This window comes from Mytilus californianus, unplaced genomic scaffold (genome assembly GCF_021869535.1).
Source record: "Mytilus californianus isolate M0D057914Y unplaced genomic scaffold, xbMytCali1.0.p SCAF_1, whole genome shotgun sequence".
Lineage (NCBI taxonomy): Eukaryota > Metazoa > Mollusca > Bivalvia > Mytilida > Mytilidae > Mytilus > Mytilus californianus.
Genome location: NW_026262581.1, coordinates 128,300,326 through 128,323,832, shown reverse-complemented (window position 1 = coordinate 128,323,832; position 23,507 = coordinate 128,300,326). Strand labels below are relative to the sequence as shown.

Sequence of the window (23,507 nt, the reverse complement as noted above, 5' to 3'; positions counted from 1 at the left end):
TACTATAGACCTAAATCTAGCTATTCTAACTCCTTTACTTAGTTATAATAGTCCAATAAGTAGTTTGTATGTATTTAACATGCTAGAAAAGATGTTTTGAAAATTTTACTTAGCCATGGTATTTTGACCCCCCTTGCCATGGTATATTGGACCTTCTACTATAGACCTCTAATTTCGAAAATTCTAGCTATTCTAACTCCTTTACATAGTTATAATAGTCCAATAAGTAGTTTGTATGTATTTGACATGCTAGAAAAGATGTTTTGAAAATTTTACTTAGTCATGGTATTTTGACCCCCATGCCATGGTATATTGAACCCCCTACTATAGACCTCCAATTTAAAAAATTCTAGCTATTCTAACTCCTTAACATAGTTATAATACTCCAATTAGTAGTTAGTATGTATTCAACATGCTAGAAAAGATGTTTTGAAAATTTTACTTAGCCATGGTATTTTGACCCCCCTGCCATGGTATATTGAACCCCCTACTATAGACCTCTAATTTCAAAAATATCTAGCTATTCTAACTCCTTTGCACAGTAATAATACTCCATTAAGTAGTTTGTATGTATTTAACATGCTGGAAAAGATGTTTAGAAAATTTTCCTTAGCCATGGTATTTTGACCCCCCTGCCATGGTATATTGAACCCCCTACTATAGACCTCTAATTTCAAAAAAATCTAGCTATTTTAACTCCTTTACATAGTTAAAATATACAATAACTAGTATGTATGTATTTAACATGCTGGAAAAAATGTTTTGAAAATTTTACTTAGCCATGGTATTTTGACCCCCTGCCATGGTATATTGAACCCCCTACTATAGACCTCTAATTTCAAAAATTTTTGCTATTCTAACTCCATAACATAGTTATAATAGTCCAATAAGTAGTATGTATGTATGTATGTATTTAACATGCTGGAAAAGATGTTTTGAAAATTTTTCTTAGCCATGGTATTTTGACCCCCCTCCCCCTTTTTAACTATGGGAAATTTAACTCCCTTAATATGTTAGGATTTCAAATAACCAAAGCATTCAAGGTACATGGTCTAGTCATAATGCTTCAATAAGTATTTTGAATGAAATTTTGTTGGTAAAGACTTTAGCATGTTCAGAGCACTTATACCAAGCCATGGTATTTTTTTTTTCCTACCATGGAAAATTTACCTCTCCTTTTGGTATGTCTGATTTTCAATCTATAATAAGCTTTAAAATAATATATAATGTTCTAATAATTATCTAGAATGAAAAAAACAGGGGGGTTCAATTTACCATGAGGAGTCAATTTTCCATACAGGGGGGCAGGTTCAATTTACCATGGGGGAGGGGGGTTCATTTTACCATAGTGGTATTTTGACCCCTGGGTAAATTTTCCATGGGGTTCAAAATACTATATGACACCAGTTTTCAAATTGGTCTACATTAAAGTCCAAAGGGTCCAAAATTAAACTTTGTTTGATTTTAACAAAAATTGAATTCAAGGGGTTCTTTGATATGCTGAATCGACATGTATTAAGATATTTGAATTTGGGCCCAGTTTTCAAGTTTGTCCAAATTGGGGTCCAAATTAAACTTTTTTTGGTTTGATTTCACCAAAAATTGAATATATGGGGTTCTTTAATATGCTGAATCTAACTGTGTATTTAGATTTTGGGGCCTGTTATCAAATTGGGCCACATTGTGGTCCAAAGGGTCCAAAATTAAACTTTGTTTGATTTCATCAAAAATTAAAATTCTTGGGGTTCTATGATAAGCTGAATCTTACTGAATATTTAGATTTTTGATATTGGACCATAATTGGTAAAAGTCCAATTTCAAAATATTCAGTTCTTTGACTACATTTATTCTGTATCAGAAACCTATGATGTGTCAAATATTTAATCACAATCCAAATTCAGAGCTGTATCAATTTGAGTATAGTGTCCATACTTGCCACAACTGTTCAGGGTTTGACCTCTGCGGTCGTATCAAGCTGCACCCCACAGAGCATTTTATTCAGGGTATATTGTTTACTGTCTTTTAAGACCACTTTGTCAAACATCAAATATGTATAGTCATATTGGTTTTACAATTTAAAACTTTCATGTTTTATTTAGATTAATTGGATTTTTATTGAGGTTGCAATAAAAAGGAATATTGATTTCCATGAAATTCTCTCTTGTTTGAAATCATATGTGCCCATTAGGGGTAACATGAAAACAAGTGTTTTCCCTCTGCCAGGTGTGCAGTGGGGAATGAAAAGAAAGGCCATAGTTTCCATTGCTTTGCTATGTGCCAATTGACATTTCATTGGCGCCAAAAAAAATCTTTCATTAGTGCCACAAACCACATTTCATTTGCGCCACAATAATACATTTCATTTGCGCCAATATTTGGCACAAATGAAATACAACCCTGTGGCGCAAATGAAATACTGCATTTTTCAAAAATTGGCGCAAATACAATGCGCCCATAGTGTCATCAGCTCTTGTTAACATTGATTAACATAACACATATATTAATTCAATAATGTAGGAACACTTAGACTCAAACACTGGTCCTTTCCTGACACTGATTTTGTTAACATTTTCAAGTAGGGCATTTGCAAGCTGCGTTTAAGATGTTTAGTGAAGGTAAGTAGTTTTTAGCTCACCTGGCCCACAGGGACATGGCGTCAGTCATCAGCATCTGTTATCATCATCGTAAACTTTTTTCAATGATCTTCTCTGAAACTACAGAACCAATTTCGAGCAAACTTGGGATGAATGATCCTTATGGTATTTAGTATAAAGTTTGTGTTCTTTATTTAGGTCAGTCCACAATCATGGCCACAATGGCTAGAATTAGAACATAGAGGTAAAATGCAGTTTTTGGCTTACATCTCAAAAACAATAAATGGGAAACTGACATGGATAAAAATTATCAGCAGGTCAAGATCTATACATGACGAAATTTTCAGAAAATATAGGACAACCCAATTTTGAGTTATCGCCACTGAAATAATGATTTTTATGAAATTTCTTAGTTTTTGGTTGTTATCTTGAAAACTATCATAGATAAAGAGAAATTTTCGACAGCAAAAATGTTCAGCAAAGTAGGATCTAACAACACATCTAAAATAGTATCTCAATTGATTTATTGGAGTTATTGCCCTTGAAAGACTATTTTGACTAAATTTTTAATAGACAAACAAAGGTTATGGGATATCCATCCATGACACAAAATCAGTACATGCACAGCCAAAAAAAAAAACACACAAAAGGCAAAGGAACAGCACTTTTATTGCTGTTCTTCATCTCAAATTCACAGTGAGGCCTTCAACATGGAGCAAAAAAAACTTTCACCTTAATGCAAGTTTAAGACAGCCCGTAGCACCGGCTTGAGCAGATAGACTTTGTAAGATGTAACATCACCAAATCGGGCCTGGTAAAAAAAGAACATACTGGAAAGTTTTACATATTTAAAATAAAATAGTTCCTACGCATAGGTGTAAATATAAAACTATGTAGAATATATTTTAGTAATTAAGGTATCAGATGAAAGGTGAAGGACTGGTGTTCTTTGTAGAACACGTATTGACTGATAATTTTGAATAATACAAAAATGTATGAATGAATTCTAAAATTAGTTTTTTTCATGAACTATGATAGATAGACAGATATTGTCAACAGCAAAAATTTTCAGCAAAGTAATAACTACAATTAATGACTTGATCCCTTATAGGAGTTATTGCCCTGAAAAGATAATTTTTACAATTTTTTTTAGTTTTTCACAGAAACTATAGTAGATAGAGAGGAAGTCAAACAGCAAAAATGTTCAACAAAGTAAGAGCTATAAATAAGTCAACATGACTGAAATTGTCAATGGATCCCTTATAGGAGTTATTGTCTCTGAACAACAATTTTTACCTTTTTTTTTTAGTTTTTCGCTGAAACTATGATAGATAGATAGAACATTTAAACAGAAAAAAGGTGCAGCAAAGAAAGAGCTACAAATAAGTCAACAAGACCGAAATTGTCAACTGATCCCTTTTAGGAGTTATTGTCCTTGAAAGATATTTTTTACCATTTTTTCCAGTTTTTCGCAGAAAATCTGATAGATAGAGAGAAACTTCAAACAGCATAAATTTTCAGCAAAATAAGATCTAAAAATAAGTCAAACATGACCGAAATTGTCAATGGATCCCGAATAGGAGTTTTTTGTCCTTGAAAGATAATTTTTGCCAATTTCTTTTTAGTTTTTCGCAGAAACTATGATAGATAGACAGAAAATTCAACAAAAAAAAAAGGTTCAGCAAAGTAAGAGCTACAAATAAGTCAACAAGACCGAAATTGTCAATTGATCCTTTACGGGAGTTATTGCCCATGAAATATATTTTTTACCATTTGTTTTAGTTTTTTTTTTCTTCTTAGAAAGTATGATAGAGAGAATCTTTTAAAGGCATGTTTAAACACGTGTTAATATACATTAAACAGCAAAAAAAAATTGATGCAAGATCTACACAAACAATTCCATGTGGGCGATTCAGGCTGTTAGGAGCCTCTTGTTTGATGAGGCCAGTGTTAACCGGATAATATACAAAAAGTGAAAAGAAACACAAATCATGAAAATCATGAAAATAACATCATTGTACTTATATAAATAAATATATACCATGGTATGACAGATTTTAATCTTTGACATATTCAAGCATTTCTCTAGCTGGGACTTATAGGCTCTAGTGTTATATATGGTTAACTTAAATTCAAACAATACTCAATTGCCACCATTGTCCGTCTTTCTACGGATACAGATATACAACTAGGAAAAATCTTTGCTTTTAAGGGGTCTCGGTGGCTAAGTGGTCAAAGTAGCCTTAATCTACTGCAATCACTAGCCTGTCAACACCGAGATTGCTAGTTCGAACCCAGCACGTAGCAGGCGTGTTTGACTTCGATCTTAATCGACTATGATTGCAAGTTTTCCTGCTGAGGTCAGTGGTTCTTTTTGGGAACCCCAGCTTCCTCCACCAATAAAAGCTGGCCTCCACGATATAGCTAAAAGTGCTGACAGGGGTGTTAATGAACCAAACAATCAATCCTACTATTGCTGTTTACATCTTGACATGTGCTTCACCAGATGGTATGATAATCTGAATTTTACAGATTTTAGGCTAACAGTTTTAGAATATTGATGTATGAAATATTGACCAATAGAATCAAATTGTTCTAATTATCTTCATTATATATAATGCTAACATTTTGGTTTGAAGATGATTTTTATATTGTTTACTTAACGTCCAGTGGCAACTACTACATGCATATTCAGAATGTTTTCAAAAATAACCTCTGGTAAAAATACATGGTAATATAACACGAACAGTTAAGCAAATTAACCGCTCCAAAAAATAAGCCCACAAAAGACAGGGAGACTTATTTCAAACAGGTAAAAGTTTTATTCAACGAGGTAAATAAAGACCTAACATTTTTTGGCGTTTGTTTTTGTAGCAGTTCAGTGTTTATGTTGTTCTGTTTTTTTCCTCTTAAAGTTGATGTGTTTCCCTCGGTTTTGGTTTGTGACCCGGATTTGTTTCAGTTAAATCGATTTATGACTATTGAACAGTGGTATACTACTATTGCCTTTATTTATGCATGTGTTATGGTTTTGTCGATTATTACCGTTATCTTGTTACTGGTCCATTGGTCCGTTTGAACAAAAGTATGTTTAAGTTAAAATTAAATTTTTCCAGTCTTTATGTTATTTAAACTAAGGTAAGCTTTGTTTTACCATTTTTATGTGAGGAATGGAAGACAACACCATGGACATCAACAAATACAAAATGAGCGTGATTTTAGCGGCTAGCTAGAGTCGTACATATACATAGTGATTTGTTACACATATATTATATAGCTGTCAACCAAAATCATTCATAGAGATGGCTTCAGCTTTACCATTATTTACCCTTAGTTCACATATGATAGGCGGTTTGACCTTGAAACTTTCATGGTTTGACAACGTTTCAAATGAGTTGTTTTGTCCTAAATTTGATGTATATGGATGTATCACTTGTTTTGTTCTTGCATTGTTTGAAAGATCGAAACAACAATTAAGTTAGGATATTGTTTGAACTTATTGCACAAAATCAATAACATCTTCAAAAATTTCAAATTGTCCCGAAAAGTTTTCAAAACATTCAAGTGTGTTTTTTTTTTTGTAATTTTAATTGCCAATTCTCACAATATAAAGTATTGAGAACATTTGTAAAACTTTTTCCAAATAAAATACCGAGAAAAAAAACAAACTTTTTTTTTTATTTTAGAGTACGTGATAAAATAAAAAGAATCATAATGTTAGTTATACGTCCTTGCTTTGAATCACAAACCAGTTGATTATGAACCTTGACCTTTTAAGTGAACACTTTTCAATCTGAATAGTATAGTTTACTAGTTAATATAATGACTGTCTTTGTAAGGTGGATCTATCCAAAATGCAGATAAAAAATGAACATAATTTGTGTAGTGTAGTTAAAGGCAAAAAATATTCATTAAGTTCACTGAAAGGAATAAACCAATGCCAACATATTTTACGGAAATACAAACTTTTCCGTAAGAAGTTGGGACAGTTCGCTAAGAGGATTGTAATGCCTGTTTTGGCACAGAAAGAAAAGCAGAGAGATGAATTCAAACGTCCCCATGCTATAGTTTGCACAAGACACAGAAATGCATCCTTTAGGAAGGAAGAAGTCGTTCTTGGACGCTTGCTTGGCACAGGGGGTTTTGGATCAGTTTACAGAGGCAAATACAAAGATTCAACTGTGGCCGTGAAAGTAATGCACAGAGTAACGAAAAATCCTGCCGCACAGCTGGAAAGCTTCAAAGCTGAGCTTAACACGATAGGATTCGACCATGAAAATATTGTCAAAACTATCACAGCTACATCTTTGGAAACTTTTGATCAAGGTGCTTGGATCGTTATGGAGTATGCTGGACATCGTACATTGCAAAGTCTTGTAGATGACGATTCCGTTTCCCTAGGACCACGTCGCAGGGTCAAATTTGCTCAACAGATTGCAGAAGCTCTAAAGTATGCACATGATATGAAAATTGTTCATCTGGATTTAAAACCAGCAAACATTCTCATAACTCCGGGTGGCCGATGCAAAGTTGCAGACTTTGGTTGCTCGCAAAAAGTGGAAATTGACACGGGAATTTTCAGTCCAACACAAAGGTCCATATTGACTGGTACTTTTGCTTACAGAGCTCCAGAACTATTAAAAGGTGAAGCTCCGTCTAAAAAGGCAGATATTTATGCATTAGCTGTCATAATGTGGCAATTGTTGAGTCGACAGACTCCATTTAGTAACGAAAACCAACACGTAGTTATTTTTGGTGTGGTAGCATATGGACAGAGACCTAAGCACCCAGAAATTGAGTTTGATCCGTTTGAAGAATCTTATAGAGACCTGTATTCACAGTGTTGGCTACCTTGTCCTTTAGACCGACCAACGGCTGGTGAAATTGCGGAATTGTTGAACATATGGAGAGGTTACATGTAAAGTGTTGTGAAAAGAATATTTTACTTAAAGCACTGAAAACCAAACTAACATTTTGGTGATATTTAAATTTATATGAGATAGAAACAAGATTTAATGTTTTAATGTAAATTTATGTAAATTATCAAGGTTCATATTTTGTCTGAGAGATTTCTTTCGAATGTATAAATGTATATATATATACACACATCTTAATGTACATTCTGTTGATTTATTTTTGTCAGCCTTTATATTTTATGGCTTTGATAGACATTGTACAGTGTAAAGCTTATTTTTTTTACATTAGTTTTCTATTTCTGTACAGAATATTTTTTACAATTGTTTTCTTGTTTTATGTACAGATTATTTTTTACATTTGTTCTCGTTATTTTACATTTGTTATTTTTATTTTGAGAACAGTTGTTTTTACATTTGTTTTCCTTTTAGACAATCACTTGTCATGAACAAAGCTTGGTGTAGAATCCGATAGACCCAGATGTAGATTCAATACTTTTCAATCTTTATATTACTTTAATACGTAAATACTGAGACTAGTCTAGAACATTGGACGCATATTTTCACCAACAACGAACGACATGAAATTTATAGATATATATACAGTTTATTTTGAGATGACAGAAAACCCATTTGCCACTGCCCATTTATGTTCCATGATATAAATGAATTTGTAATTTCCCGCGATTTCTTTCGGTACTTCTCTAGAGAATTTTCTAATTTGGTATTGCAACTATTTACATGGAGAGAAACACGGGTATATAATATAAATATTTATGTAACATATTTAATGCATTTGTACATGGTAGAGAGAGAATATTGTATAACACGAATTTTAGATTGATAACATTTGACTATATTTTAATTTTTAATTACAAGTGTTAACGTTTAATTATCTCCGTTCATATTAGCTTGATCAGAGTCCCTATGTTTAAAAAAAAACAACAACCCATGAACCATGAATTGTCAACATTGTCGATTGTATGGTATAAAGTATAACATTAAAGTTCTTCAGATATTATATTTACATGTATTTTGTTTATATTCTTCTTGTGTGTCCTGTCATGACGATTACAATGTACTTCAAACCTCTAAACCAATACTGCATTAAGGTTTATGACCCCTTCTGTGGCCTGTGAATTATGAACTTTTCAAATTGCAATAGCATCAAAACAGCAAATATAATGAATAATAAAGATGGGTCATTTTGTACATATACCCAGGGGAAACTTCGTGCAAAGCATAATTATTTATACATGTAGTTTCATTGCATTTAATAGAAAAGGGGAATTTGGTGAAAATAAAATCAAGAATTTTGTAGAAAATCCACAGACTTTAATACAGAGATTTTTGTTATAAAATTTGAAACATAGTTTACTCACTTGTTTTTCTATGATCAGCTAGCGTTTATTGTTTACAAAAAGTCCTAAACAACCTTTAAATTCCAAAAAACCTCCTGCTGAGTCACTAAAGTCGAGCGCAGGCTAGAAGGTGTACTTGAATTGGTCCATATTTTTATTTATTTTAACCAATTTCTAAATTTATAAACTTGTTTTAAGGAAATCATTGCTAGCACTGCATACAATAATCCTCTATCTATCAAGTAATGAATTGCCAAATATGAGAGTACAAGGGGAAAGGCTGTGGATTTTCTATAAAATTTCCATGTTTAGCATTGAAGCAACACAAGGGTACATAATCCTTAAGGTTTAGAATTCATCATAACCTTTTGGCTAATATTGCCGTATTTACACTACAAATTTTACTCGTAAGTACAGACAAACCTGTGCACCTGGAAAAGTTTTAAGGCATAGCAGGAACTAGATAATTAAATTTTAAATGCATTTTATGTTTCAAAAATCATAAACTTTTCTGGATTTTGCTATTCATTTATAAGAAGGGCATTCAGGTTGTCATATTTTCCTAAAGACACATCTGGGAAGAGTTTAAGGACCATGAATTGCATGGTTGAACTCCCTGCTGTCGACACAATTCAGCTGCGGCAGTTCTAAAATAGTATGGAGGGTCATATGGGCCATCAAAGAATGGTGGTTGCAATCACGATTACAGGCGGGATTGGGGGCGAAGGGGTTAAATTATCAGAAAACTTTTTACAAGTGAGATTGCCCTTAAATGATGAATTTTACTGATTTTTTAGCTCACCTAGACAAAGGGCCAAGTGAGCTTTTCTCATCCTTGGCGTCCCTCATTCGTTGTCATCTTCGTTCACTTTTTATAAGACCGCAACATTTTTTGCGGTCGTATATTGGTATGACGTTGGCGTCATCCGAAGACACATTGGTTTTCGCACAATAACTTTAGTTTAAGTGTATGAAATTTTATCATAAAGTTCAATACCACAAAAGGAAGGTTTGGATTGATTTTGGGGGTTATGGTACCAACAGTTAAGGAATTAAGGGCCAAAAAGGGGCCAAAAATAAGCATTTTTCTAGTTTCCAGGCAATAACTTGTGGAACGGTGTATGGATCTCTCTGAAATTATACCACAAGTTCCCATACCACAAAGGGATGGTTAGGATTTACTTTGGGGGGTTATGGCTCAAACCGTTTAGGAATTAGGGGCAAAAAAGGGGGGAAAACAAGGGTGTCCCGGTTAATGGACAAATACTTTAGTACAAAACATAATTTAAAGCAGTGTAAGGGAGGTAATTCAAATACATCAACAGCATAGTGTATTGCACAAAAGCAAAAAAAAAGGGGGGGTAAATTTTTTATTTTTTTTTGTGGGGGATGGGGGGGGGGGGGTTAATTCGCAACAGCAAAGTGTATTAATTGCACAAAAGCAAAAAATGAATATAAATTCAAATCATATAACCAATTCCAAGTTCTTCGACTACAGTTATTCTGTGTCAGAAACCTTTTATGTGTCAAATATTTAATTACAATCCAAATTCAGACCTGTATCAAGCACGAATATTGCATCCATTTTTGCCCCAACTGTTCAAGGTTGGACCTCTGCGGTCGTATCCAGCTGCGATCGGCGAAGCAATTTATTGAAAAATCTTCTCCTGAAACTATTATGCCAAATTTAAACAAACTTGGCCACAATCATCATTGGGGTATCTTGTTTAACAAATGTGTCTGATGACCCAGACTGCCAATCAAGATGACGGACATGGCTGAAAACAGATCAAAGAGTTAAATGCAAGTTGTTCCTTTTATTTTGAAATCTGCTATAAATAGAGAAAGTCTTACAGGGCAAAAATGTTCAGAATGTTGAGCTCTACCTATTGTTCATTAACGTCAAAACTGTCAGATGACCTCTTTTAGGAGTTATTGCCCTTAAATGACAATTTTTACCATTTTAATTTTTTTTTACCTATTATCTCAAATAATTTTAATAGATAGACAGAAAATTTAGATAGCAAAAATGATCAGCAAGACAAGATCTACAAAGTAGTCATCATGACCAAAATTGTTAGACGACTCCTTATTAAGAGTTATTACCCTTTAATGAGGAATTTTTACCAATTTATGCGTTATTGCCTATATCTTTAATACTATAATAGATAGATTCTTTAAAAAGTTATATTAACAGTATGAAAGGATCTACAAATAAGTCAACATAGCTGAAATCTTAAGTCGACTCTTTATTAGAGTTATTGCCCTTTAATGATGATTTTCTCCAATTTTTTGCGTTTTAGCTAATATCTTAAAAATGATAAAAGATAGAAACTTTAAAAAGCAAAAATGCAGCAAGACAAGATCTACAAATAAGTCAAATGACCTAAATCATATCTTGACTCCTTATTGAAGTTATTGACCTTTAATGATGATATTTCACATTTTTGCCTATATCTTGAAAATTGTAATAGATGGATGATAACTTTGAATATCATAAATAATCAGCAAGACAAGATCTACAAATAAGCCAAATGGCTGAAATCTTCAGTTGACTAGCTATTGAAGGTATTGCCCTTTAATGATCATTTTTATACGCACGTTTACGGGACGTATTATGGTATACCGTTGTCCGTCTGTCCGTCCGTCGTCAACATGTCGGATATTAACTCAAAAACGCTTTAACCAATTTGCATAAAACTTTGGTGAATTGTTTATATCTATTGACGTGAGCTCCCTTTTGTTTTTTTATAAATTTTAGATTTTACGTTTCCGAGTTATGGGGTTTTATTCATTAAAAAAAGGGGGATTTGCCAGTTTTAGGATAATAACTCAAGAATGCTCTACCAACTTGCAAGAAATTGTGGTGAATTGTTTATATCTATTGACATGAGCTCCCTTTCGATTTTTATATATTTTAGATTTTACGTTTCCAAGTTGCAGGGTTTTATTCATAAAAAAAGGGGGATTTTCCAGTTTTCGGACAAAAAATCAAAAATGCTTTCAGCAGTTCTTATGAAACTTTGGTGAATTGTTTATATCTATTGATGTAAGATCCCTTTAGAATTTTATAAATTTTACATTTTACATTTCTGAGTTATGGGGTTTTATTCATTAAAAAAGGGGGGATTTTCCAGTTTTCAGACAATAACTCAAAAATGCTGTCAGCAATTCTCATGAAACTTTGTTGAATTGTTTATAACTTTTGATGTAAGCTTCCTTTACATTTTCATAAATTTCTAATATGACATTGAGAATTAATTGAACTTTAATTGTTTATAGTCTGACAACAGATTTACTAAGTATTGCGCAACAGCACAGTGTATTGCACAACAGCAAGAAATCTTTAATTGAATATAAATTCAATTCATATAACCAATTTCAAGTTCTTTGACTACATTTATTCAGAAACCTATAATATGTCAAATATTTAATACAATCCATATTCAGACCTGTATCAAGCTTGAACATTGTGTCCATTTTTGCCCCAACTGTTCAGGGTTGGACCTCTGCAGGCGTATCCAGCTGCGCTCAGCGAAGCAGTTTATTAACATTTTTTAACATTTTTTGCCTATTATCTTGAAAACTATAATAGATAAATAGAAACTTTAAAAAGGAAAAAATTATCAGCAGGATAATTTCTTCAAACATGTCAACATGACTGTAATTGTCAGTTAACTCTTTCCAGAGTTATTCTCTTTTAATGATGATTTTTACTAAAAAGTTGTTGAAGATGCCTATTATCTTGGAAACTATACATATAATAGACATGATAAATAGAGAGAAATAGATATAGGAAGATGTGGTATGAGTGCCAATGAGACAACTCTCCATCCAAGTTACAATTTATAAAAGTAAACCATTATAGGTCAAGGTACGGCCTTCAACACGGAGCATTGGCTCACACCGAACAGCAAGCTATAAAGGGCCCCAAAAAATTACTAGTGTAAAACCATTCAAACGGAAAAAACAACGGTCTAATCTATATAGAAACGAGAAACACGTGTGAACTACATAAACAGACGACAACTACTGTAATCAGATTCCTTTATAAATAAAAAAGAAAAATAAGACAAGATCTTATTCTACAAATACGTCAAAATCTTGAAATCTTCAGTTGACTCCACATAGGAGTTATTGCCCTTTAATGTTGATGTTTATCAGTTTTTTGTGTTATTGCCAATTTTAAAAACTAGATTAGATGAATAGATAGAGAGAAACTTTGTATAGCAAAAATGACCCACAAGACAAGATCTACAAATAAATGTCAATATTGCTGAGATTGTTGGTAGTTTTTGTCTTGCTTCGAAAGTCTAAAAGGCAAGACTTAGGTGTGCTGTTTCTGGTGGCGGTGGCTTCATGGACGGTGTCGTCAACAATGTATTAGTTTGTGATTTGGTCAGTTTATGGGGAACCACTTGTGGTATGTGACTTTCAATGGAGATTATTTGGCTCCTCACCCTCAGTCATGCTCTATTGACTTAGAATATTATGTATAGTTTGAATGTTAAACTTTGTGATTAGATAAGTTTAAGATAAACCATTTATATTAAGTCAATGATAGTTGGTATGCAGTTGTATTGGCATAAGCAAGTTTCATTTCCATGGTGTTTATATGGTACCACCCTATCATCATGGTTCATAGACTTTAAAACTTTGCTTATTTTACAAAATTATTTTGTAAGTATGAAAAAGGATCAGCAGGACAAAATCTACTACTTAGTCAGATTGACATCATCAGTTCACTCCTTACATGAGTTATTGCCCTTGAATGATGCAGATACTACTACTAGATTAGAAGATATTTTTACCCATTTCAGAACAAAAAATAATTTTTGTAAGATATTTTTAATATTATATTCTAGTCTTCAAACAAAATGTATGGAATATTATGTATGGTAAGAATGGATCTTCAGATCATTCTGAGAGTGAGGACGAAGGCGAGATAACTCCATCCATTCAGTCTAAAAAACCAGTGCATGAAGTAAAAACCTACAGTGTACTTCCTCCTCCTACAGACTATACCCCAACTGGACCACTGGAAGAAAACAATGGAGAGGGTGAACCATCAGATTCATCATCAAGTTTGTAGAAAAAATATGTAGAAAATCTACATTGTTTATTTCTGATATGTTAATTAATTTTTATACGACCGCAAAAAATTTTTGTGGTCGTATATTGGTATGACGTTGGCGTCGTCGTCGTCGTCCAAAGACACATTGGTTTTCGCACTCTAACTTTAGTTTAAGTGAATGGATCTTTTTGAAATTTGACCATAAGGTTAAATACCACAAAAGGAAGGTTCGGATTGATTTTGGGGGTTATGGTACCAACAGTTAAGGAATTAGGGGCCAAAAAGGGGCCAAAAATAAGCATTTTCTAGTTTCCAGACAATAACTGTGGAACGGTGTATGGATCTCTCTGAAATTATACTACAAGTTTCCATACCACAAAGGGATGGTTAGGATTTGCTTTGGGGGGTTATGGCTCAAACCGTTTAGGAATGAGGGGCAAAAAAGGGGGAAAAACAAGGTTGTCCTGGTTAATGGACAAATACTTTAGTACAAAACATAATTTAAAGCAGTGTAAGGGAGATAAATCAAATACATCATTGAAATTATCTCCCTTACACTGCTTTTAAATTATGTATAAAGTAATGGTTAATGAACAATAAAGATAATTTAAAACAGTGTAAGGGAGGTAATCCAAATACAACGTTTTGGTTACTTCCCTTACACTGCTTTTAAATTATGTTTAAAGAAATACATATTTATAAAGGAAGACCAGTAAAAATATCTGCAAATGTTGCATCTTTTTTTTTTACAAAAAAATCCATATGAAAGATTTGACACTATATTTTTAATTCTATTATAAAATAGATTAAGTTAGCACTATGGTAAATTTAAATGGGTAATTATGGTTGCCAACTCCATTGGAAATTTGAATTGAGATTATGACCATATCTTGAGGGAAAGAATTTTTTTGGGGAAAAAGGGGGGGGGGGATAAAAAGAAATTGTGGGGGGTCAATTTTTTCTCATTTCAGATTTCAGAAATTAAAAAGAATTATTCTTCAAATATTATTTTTTTTTCAAATTTCAAATATTGAAAAATTTCAAGAAGTAGTCTTTAATTGCACAGTATGGCGCATTAGATTTGTAAAATCTTTGATCACATTTATTTATTTGTTATGCCTAATCTAACAGTGAATTTAGATTTTTAATTTTTGGTCCCGTTTTCAAATTGGTCTACATTGAGGTCCAAAGATATTAATTTTTTCAAGTTGGTCCAAGATAGGGTCCAGTATTTAAACTTTGTTTGATTTCAACAAAAATTGAATATATGGGACTCTTTGATATGCTGAATCTAAACATGTATTTAGATTTTTGATTATGGGCCCAGTTTTCAAGTTGGTCCAAATTGGGGTCCAAAATTAAACTTTGTTTGATTTCAACAAAAATTGAATATATGAGGTTCTTTGATATGCTGAATCTAACCATGTATTTAGATTTTTTATTTGTGGGCCCCACTATCAAATTGGTTCATATTGAGGTCAAAAGGGTCTAAAATTAAACTTTGTTTGATTTCATCAAAAATTGAATTATTGGGGTTCTTTGATATGCCAAATCTAACCGTGTTTTTAGATTTTTAATTTGGGTCCCATTTTTTAAAATTGGTCTTCATTGAGGTCCAAAGGGTCCAAAATTAAACTTAGTTTGATTTTAACAAAAATTGAATTCTTAGGGTTCTTTGATATGCTAAATCTAAACATGTGTTTAGATTTTTGATTATGGGCCCAGTTTTCAAGTTGGTCCAAGATAGGGTCCAGTATTTAAACTTTGTTTGATTTCAACAAAAATTGAATATATGGGACTCTTTGATATGCTGAATCTAAACATGTATTTAGATTTTTGATTATGGGCCCAGTTTTCAAGTTGGTCCAAATTGGGGTCCAAAATTAAACTTTGTTTGATTTCAACAAAAATTGAATATATGAGGTTCTTTGATATGCTGAATCTAACCATGTATTTAGATTTTTTATTTGTGGGCCCCGCTATCAAATTGGTTCATATTGAGGTCAAAAGGGTCTAAAATTAAACTTTGTTTGATTTCATCAAAAATTGAATTATTGGGGTTCTTTGATATGCCAAATCTAACCGTGTTTTTAGATTTTTAATTTGGGTCCCATTTTTTAAAATTTGTCTTCATTGAGGTCCAAAGGGTCCAAAATTAAACTTAGTTTGATTTTAACAAAAATTGAATTCTTAGGGTTCTTTGATATGCTAAATCTAAACATGTGTTTAGATTTTTGATTATGGGCCCAGTTTTCAAGTTGGTCCAAGTTGGGGTCCAAAATTAAACCTTTTTTGATTTCAACAAAAATTGAATATATGGGGTTCTTTGATATTCTGAATCTAACCATGAATTTAGATTTTTTATTTGTGGGCCCCGCTATCAAATTGGTTCATATTGAGGTCAAAAGGGTCCAAAATTAAACTTTGTTTGATTTCATCAAAAATTGAATTATTGAATTGGGGTTCTTTGATATTCCTAATCTAACTGTGTATTTAGATTTTTAATTTTAAGTCCCGTTTTTTAAATTGGTCGACATTAAGGTCCAAAGGGTCCAAAATTAAACTTAGTTTGATTTTAGCAAAAATTGAATTATAGGGGTTCTTTGATATGCTGAATCTAAACATGTGTTTAGATTTTTGATTATGGGCCCGGTTTTCAAGTTTGTCCAAGTTGGGGTCCAAAATTAAACTTTGTTTGATTTCAACAAAAATTGAAAATATGGGGTTCTTTGATATGCTGAATCTAACCATGTATTTTGATTTTGGACATTGGACCATAATAGGTAAATTAAAAAAATTCAAGTTCTTAGACCATATTCTTTCTGTGTCAGAAACCTATGCTGTGTCAAATATTTAATAACAATCCAAATTCAGAGCTGTATCAAGCTTGAATGTTGTGTCCATACTTGCCCCAACTGTTCAGGGTTCGACCTCTGCGGTCGTATCAAGCTGCGCCCCAGCGAAGCATTTTATTATGACATGTATGAGTGATAATAATATATTGTATATTCAAATTTATTCTTTGAAAAGTTGAAGAATCATTGAAAATTACTTTCTGCATAGGATTTGCTAATAAAAAAATCATATTTAGAACTTATTTTATGCATACGAGATTGGAAAGAAAAGAAAAGAAAAAATCTCTCCCCCTAAAAAGAAAAAAAAAATGAAATGGTTAAAAAAGGTAGGGGGTATCAAGTTAAATTTTCAGATGTTAAAAATAATGGCCTGTTATGATGTTCTTGAATGTTAAACTTGTTTCCCTGATTTTCATTTATCTATAAGAATTAATGGAATGAAAGGCAATATTTATGTAAAAAATTTTCTATTGGACTTTCCCAAGATATCATTTGTTGTTATGATTCTGTAGTTTTAATTTCAATATCTTACATTTAACAGGCTGTGCCAGTGAAAAGCCAGTAAGAAAAAGGAGTAGGAAAAACAAAAGACACACAGAAAAATGTGATGAGGAAAAATGTCATCAATATGACACAAGTGACAAAAAATTGACAAAGAATCAAAGGAGGAAATTAAAAAAGAAAAGAAGGAAAGATAAGCAGAAAAATGAAGATAAAAGTGTTACATTTTCTTTCATTCCCTCAGAAGATAATCAGAATTCTGCTGAAACAACAAGTAATAATGAAATACAAAATAATGTTGCTGACTTATCAAACTTTTTGGATGCTGTATGGGATGTGTATAAACTTCAAGGTAAAAAACAAGATGTCAGCTGGGTTATGCTTGCCATCATCTGACTGTTCCAAACATTTTATTTCTACTGAAAAATGTTTTATTTCAAGTTTTACTTCTGATTTTTGATTTTATATAAATGTTGCTTCTATAGTTAAATAATTTGGTGAAAAGGGAGTTGGGGATGGGTGGGATATGTTGAAGTTGAAGGTAGTCCCCCACATCTATATATAGAGATCACTTCTCCCTGTTAATGCTTTGGTGTGATTTTTTAAACCAAATCAAAAGATGTGTTTGTCAGTTATTTACAATGAAGGTTTGAAATGTTACATCAAGAGGGAAAGTGTTTATTAATTTTGGTTAAAATCTATCAACCATGCAACCATAGAAATATTGATGAATAACAAAGAGTATTCTCACAGACAATGATAAAGACTGATAATACTGGTATGATGTATGGTCTGAACACTACATACAGCTTATTGTAGAAGAACTTATAGTCAGTTTCAGATTCAGTCCCCCACCCTTTGATTGGAAAATATATAATTTGTAGCATAAAATAATCAAATTTTTTTTAGGTATATATTCAGTTTTCAGGAATTATGCCCTCCCCTTTCAAAAATCCAGGATCTGCTTCTGGTAGCTAGAATCAAGAGGAAGAACTTCAATAAAAGTCCTGTTCCTTTGATTTCCAGTTTTTGTTTCATGGTTATATCATCCAGTCATATCTAATGATCCCATAATCAGGTGATTAACAAATTAAAGAATAAGTTATGGAGGTACACAGTGAAATATTTCGGAAAATGGCTGCTGATTTTATATACTTATTTAAAAAGAATTCAGTCAAATCAAGGATCTGCAAAACTGTTTAAATCCATGTTCAGATGAAAATTAAATTAACACGCTGTTAGTATTTTATTAATAAAAGATGAATTTTGTAAAATATTATTAATCTTTGTTTTCAGATAGAGAAAAATCAGTTGAGCAGCAAGAACTTTTTGATGAATTAAATAAATCACTGAGCTTGTTAGATATTCACGACAAAGAAACTGCAAATCAATTAAACATCATACAAAATATAAAAAGATTAATTTTACTTGGTGATGTGAAGTCTGCAGGGAATTTGATGTCTAGCATGAAATCTGATTGCTGTTTCTTGTCTCCAGGTAAGATCATCATTTAAATCATTTATTTACTCACAAATAAAAAACAGTCGTTATCATAAAATAAAATTGCATAATTTTCTTCATTTAAATGAAAAGTGTACAAATCAATTTTACTCCTGGCTTAGAATTTGCTAATTTCAAACAAAATCTAGACTGATTGTTTTCTGCTATTTCACAATCAAAGATGGCAAAGACCTACTTATACATGTAACCTTAAATCATTTAAATCTAATGTTGGTCAATTAGTCATAATCTCGGCACATCAATTATAAAACTACATGCTAAAACCCTTTTTTACTATTTACTTGGTGTGAGAATGCATGTAGGGGAGTAAAGCAGTGTACCATCAAAATTGGTCAGTCTGCTGTACATTATAACCACTGACTAATATTTAAGAAATAATTCATGGGGGCTTGAATTTATACTGATTTTACCATGGGTTGGCCCTTTATGCTAAATATTTTACCAAAAGCAATAGTGAGGGGTAAAATATCGGCATAAAGGGCAAACCCGTGGTGAAATCAGTATAAATTCAAGCCTCAGATGAATTATTTCTATTCTAATAGGACAAATACGGCAATTCTAATGGATCGAAGCGCTCTAGGTGAAGGCAAATATTTGCCGTTCCCGTAAATAAACACACTGTTATATTGACGTAAAAGAACGGAGTAAACTGAACTAGTGACATGCTTAAACTATTTACAATACCGTATTTAGATAGGTTTGGATGAATTTAAATGATAATCTTACTTATATGTAAAACAAATTGGCTTATAACACATTTTATAATTGTTTGTTTATGTTTCATTGTTTTGATGACTTTCGGTTTCACAATCATGCATTTTCCTGTAAAATGCCTATATTCTTACGTCATGGTTCAACGACGTCGGGTATCTCATTCAGAAAAGAGCATACGACGTGGGAGTATGATCAGAACAGACCAAACAATATATTCATATTTTACCACGGGTGTGTTCTCAAAGCGTTTGAAGAACGTCATATTAGAATAACTTTTAACATTTTAAAATTTTAAATCTCAGATGGTAACTTTAGATACTTTTAACACTAAAATTCAAATTTCTTTTTATAGGAATAAATAGACACCTGGGGTATAAGGCAATGAGACAGCAACCCAATGACACAAATAAGCAAAAGGCATTTAGAGGTCAACATATGGTCTTTAAAAATAGACAAATATCAATGAAATATATTTTAATAACAATTTTATTACAACATATAAGTGATATCAACCCTATTTTATTATAATTATATCAACCCCATTTTAGGATAATTATATCAACCCTATTTTATTCTGCTAAGTACTGAACGTGACCTATTCCCGAATATGGGTGTGAATTTGCATTGCTATACGACGTGTCTCTGTATTTTGTACATCCAACATTCATGTATTTATTTTTCATGTTTCTGTTATGGTTTCGGTTGGATAATGTGTAATGTCTTATCGTTTGTAGTCCAAATAATTATAAAATAGCCTTTCAATACCATCATTGTCATGAAAATTGTTTGGACTGGTATTGTGAAAATAATTGTATAAAGTTGGAGATTGCATGTTCGTTACGTAAGTGCGTCACTGTTTGTGATGTCCTGTGGTGTCTGTCGTTGATGGAAGATGTTCCTTGTTGTTCTGCGGTTTGCATGTTGTGTCGACTATTATATTATTTGTTTGTGCGTTTCTCTGTGATGAGTGTTCTTGCGTGTGTTTGTGCTGTATTTCTGTCACATAGTGTTGTCATTTTAGCGATATTTTTTAACATTGTCTTTTTAGCAGGAGGTTTGGCTAGCCATAAAACCAGGTTGAACCCACCATTTTTTCTTAAAATGTCCTGTACCAAGTCAGGAATATGGCAGTTGTTATCGAATAGTTCGTTTCTATGTATGTTGGTGTTTGTTTTTGTTGCACTTCAGTGTTCCTGTTGTTCCTTTGTTTTCCACTTATGGTTGATGTGTTTCCCTTGGTTTTAGTTTGTAATCGGATTTTTTTTCTCTCAATCGATTTATGACTTTTGAACACCAGTATGCTACTGTTGCCTTTACTTAGGATAATTATATCAACCCTATTTTAGGATAATATATCAACCCTTTTTTAGGATAATTATATCAATCCTATTTTAGGATAATTATATCAACCCTATTTTAGGATAATTATATCAACCCTATTTTAGGATAACTATATCAACCCTATTTTAGGATAATTATATCAACCCTATTTTAGGATAACTATATCAACCCTATTTTATGGTCATTATATCAACCCTATTTTAGGATAATTATATCAACCCTATTTTAGGATAATTATATCAACCCTATTTTAGGATAATTATATCAACCCTATTTTAGGATAACTATATCAACCCTATTTTAGGATAAACCAAACTGTATTCATAGATTGCTTATATTTTTCAGATGTGTTTAATTTTATCATCAGTCTTTTTGAATACTGGATGAAGGATATTAGTGGTAAAGGATGAGATGGACAAACGAATGACAGAATCAGTGATAAAAGAGAACTTCTCAGAAGGTCGAAATAAATGACTACAGTGTCTTAGATGTCAGAGTTAGAAGTTAAATCATGAACTGATGCACTGGAATGGTAGCATTGATCCAGACATGATAGATTATGCAGAGATTTTTTCTAAAATATGGTCATATTATTTATTTATATACAAACTATTGAAATGTCATTTACAAGTTGATATTAGATAAATGTATGGAAACTAGTATGCCTTCATTGCCATACAATATAATGAAAATGTATGATACTGATTACAGTGCATATGACACAAGTTTGTAGAATAATCTTCACCAGGTACATTCAAGGTCAAAAGCTGGGATACAAAAACAGAACAGACAAAAGCATCTCAGGATAACTTTGCCTGAGGGGTTCAGTTTTGATTGATAGTATTATAATACAATACAATACAATACATCTTCTATGTCATTTGGTCTCTTGTGGAGAGTTGTCCCATTGGCAATTATACCATATCTTCTTATTTTTAAATATAAGTTGAAATTGTTTTTAAAGGGATGACTAATTTTAAACAAACAATACATGACAAAAATTAACCATCTACAACTAGATGGAGGAAGTAATTGGACCCTCAGATGCTCACCCTCCCTGTTCAGTGGTCTTAAGTTGGTAGACATTATTCCTTCTATTTTCTACAGAATGATGATTCTACTCCTGCTGTCTGTCCATCCGTCAGTTCGGCAACTCAGCTTTCCATACTTTTTTTCTTCGTTCTTGAAGATATTGATTTGATATTTGGTATATAGTTTTATCATGACAAGTTATAGATCAAGTTCGAATTTTGTTCCGGTCTGATGATTTAGTCCAGAGTTATGGTCCATGAAAAAACTTCATAACTAATGTTAGTGTACTATGTTAAACCATATAATCTGTACAAAGGGAGATAACTCATTTTTTAAAAGACATTCTTTGGTAAATTGTTTGAGGAATTTTGTGGCAGGTTTATATGTTATTTTGTATAAACTTATTTTCTGAATGCTACATGTATATATATATATATATATTTTTATTAAGTGAAATCCTTTAATTAGATAATAATCTATTTTTATTAAGGTATATATTTCATTACATTACATTGTGTAGTTAAAAGTTGTTGACATTTTATAGGTAAGTTACAAATCTATATTAGTTTGTGACAAATGAAAGAAAAAATATTTGGAACTATTAATTATATTTGATTGAAATTTGAAAATAGATATACATTGTATTACATCATATCTAATGTTAGAGTGTTATAGGTTTTCCACACTTTTTTTCATCATGCTTAAAAATATTGATTGACAATTGGTAAATAGTTTTATCATGACAAGTTACAGATCAAGTTCAAATTTTTGTTTATGTCTGATAATTTTGTGCAGAGTTATGGTCCTTGGACTTGAAAAAATTCACTCATATATTCAGTTTTCCACAGTTTTTAGTCATGCTTGAAGATATTGACTTGATATTTTCTTTTTGTTTACACCATGACAAGTTATAGAACAAGTTAGCATTTTGTTCCAGTATAATGAATTTTTACCCGGTAGGGGACTATGTATTGCCATGCAATACTCTCAGAATGCTTGTTAAGGGTGAATTACTACATTTTAGACCAGGAAATGGTGGCAAATAACATTTATTTTTATTTCTTGTATATATTTGTTTTTTTTTAGATGAGTTAAGTTTATGCCCCCACAAGCCTGCAAAAACGTTTTATTTGTAGATTGTAAACAGGGCTGTGGAAAGAAATGCAGATAACGCAAGTTTCATATTGCTTGTTTGTTTCTAGCAATACTTTCGCTCTTTAAATATTTGTTATGACTTTTGTTATGACAATTTGTGCAACACGTTTTAAACATTGCCATTAATATTTTATGGGGATAGGCAGCTAATCTGTAGATTTATTTATTTGAAATATTTTTGAAAGATTGTGGTTGTTCAAAGATGTTTTTTTGTCTAACAATCCTCAGTGTATGAAATCGATAAAAAGATGAACAAATCACAATAAACTAATTTTATGACACTTACTTAGTCGAATCTGAGGTCGGACAATTCAGTGTTATCGATTCACAATACATTGATATGCCCAGAGTGCTTGAATAGAAGAAATGAAAGTTAACACCTGCTATATGGACTACAAAAGAGAGGCGGAGGATACCAAAGGGATAGTCAAACTCATAAGTCAAAA

At 32.1% G+C, this 23,507-nt stretch overlaps 2 protein-coding genes across 2 annotated transcripts; both read left to right on the top strand.

The window, feature by feature from the left end:
• Positions 1-6,428: 6,428 nt before the first annotated feature.
• LOC127714478 (serine/threonine-protein kinase mos-like) lies at positions 6,429-7,543 on the top strand. The gene has a single exon (XM_052220539.1). It carries the CDS (start codon positions 6,449-6,451, stop codon positions 7,514-7,516), a length of 1,068 nt encoding a protein of 355 aa, XP_052076499.1. The 5' UTR covers positions 6,429-6,448; the 3' UTR covers positions 7,517-7,543.
• A 626-nt stretch (positions 7,544-8,169) lies between these two features.
• LOC127733901 (uncharacterized) lies at positions 8,170-23,342 on the top strand. Its single transcript, XM_052243352.1, has 5 exons — positions 8,170-8,264; positions 13,734-13,952; positions 17,339-17,650; positions 18,595-18,795; positions 21,220-23,342. The coding sequence occupies exons 1-5, from the start codon at positions 8,249-8,251 to the stop codon at positions 21,282-21,284; spliced, it is 813 nt and encodes a 270-aa protein (XP_052099312.1). The 5' UTR covers positions 8,170-8,248; the 3' UTR covers positions 21,285-23,342.
• Positions 23,343-23,507: the final 165 nt, after the last annotated feature.

Coding starts and splice junctions, on each gene's coding strand:
- LOC127714478 (XM_052220539.1), top strand. CDS start 6,449: ATGCAGATAAAAAATGAACATAATTTGTGTAGTGTAGTTAAAGGCAAA.
- LOC127733901 (XM_052243352.1), top strand. Junction 13,953..17,338: donor ACCATCAGATTCATCATCAA/GTTTGTAGAAAA, acceptor TACATTTAACAG/GCTGTGCCAGTGAAAAGCCA. Junction 18,796..21,219: donor TTGCTGTTTCTTGTCTCCAG/GTAAGATCATCA, acceptor TATATTTTTCAG/ATGTGTTTAATTTTATCATC.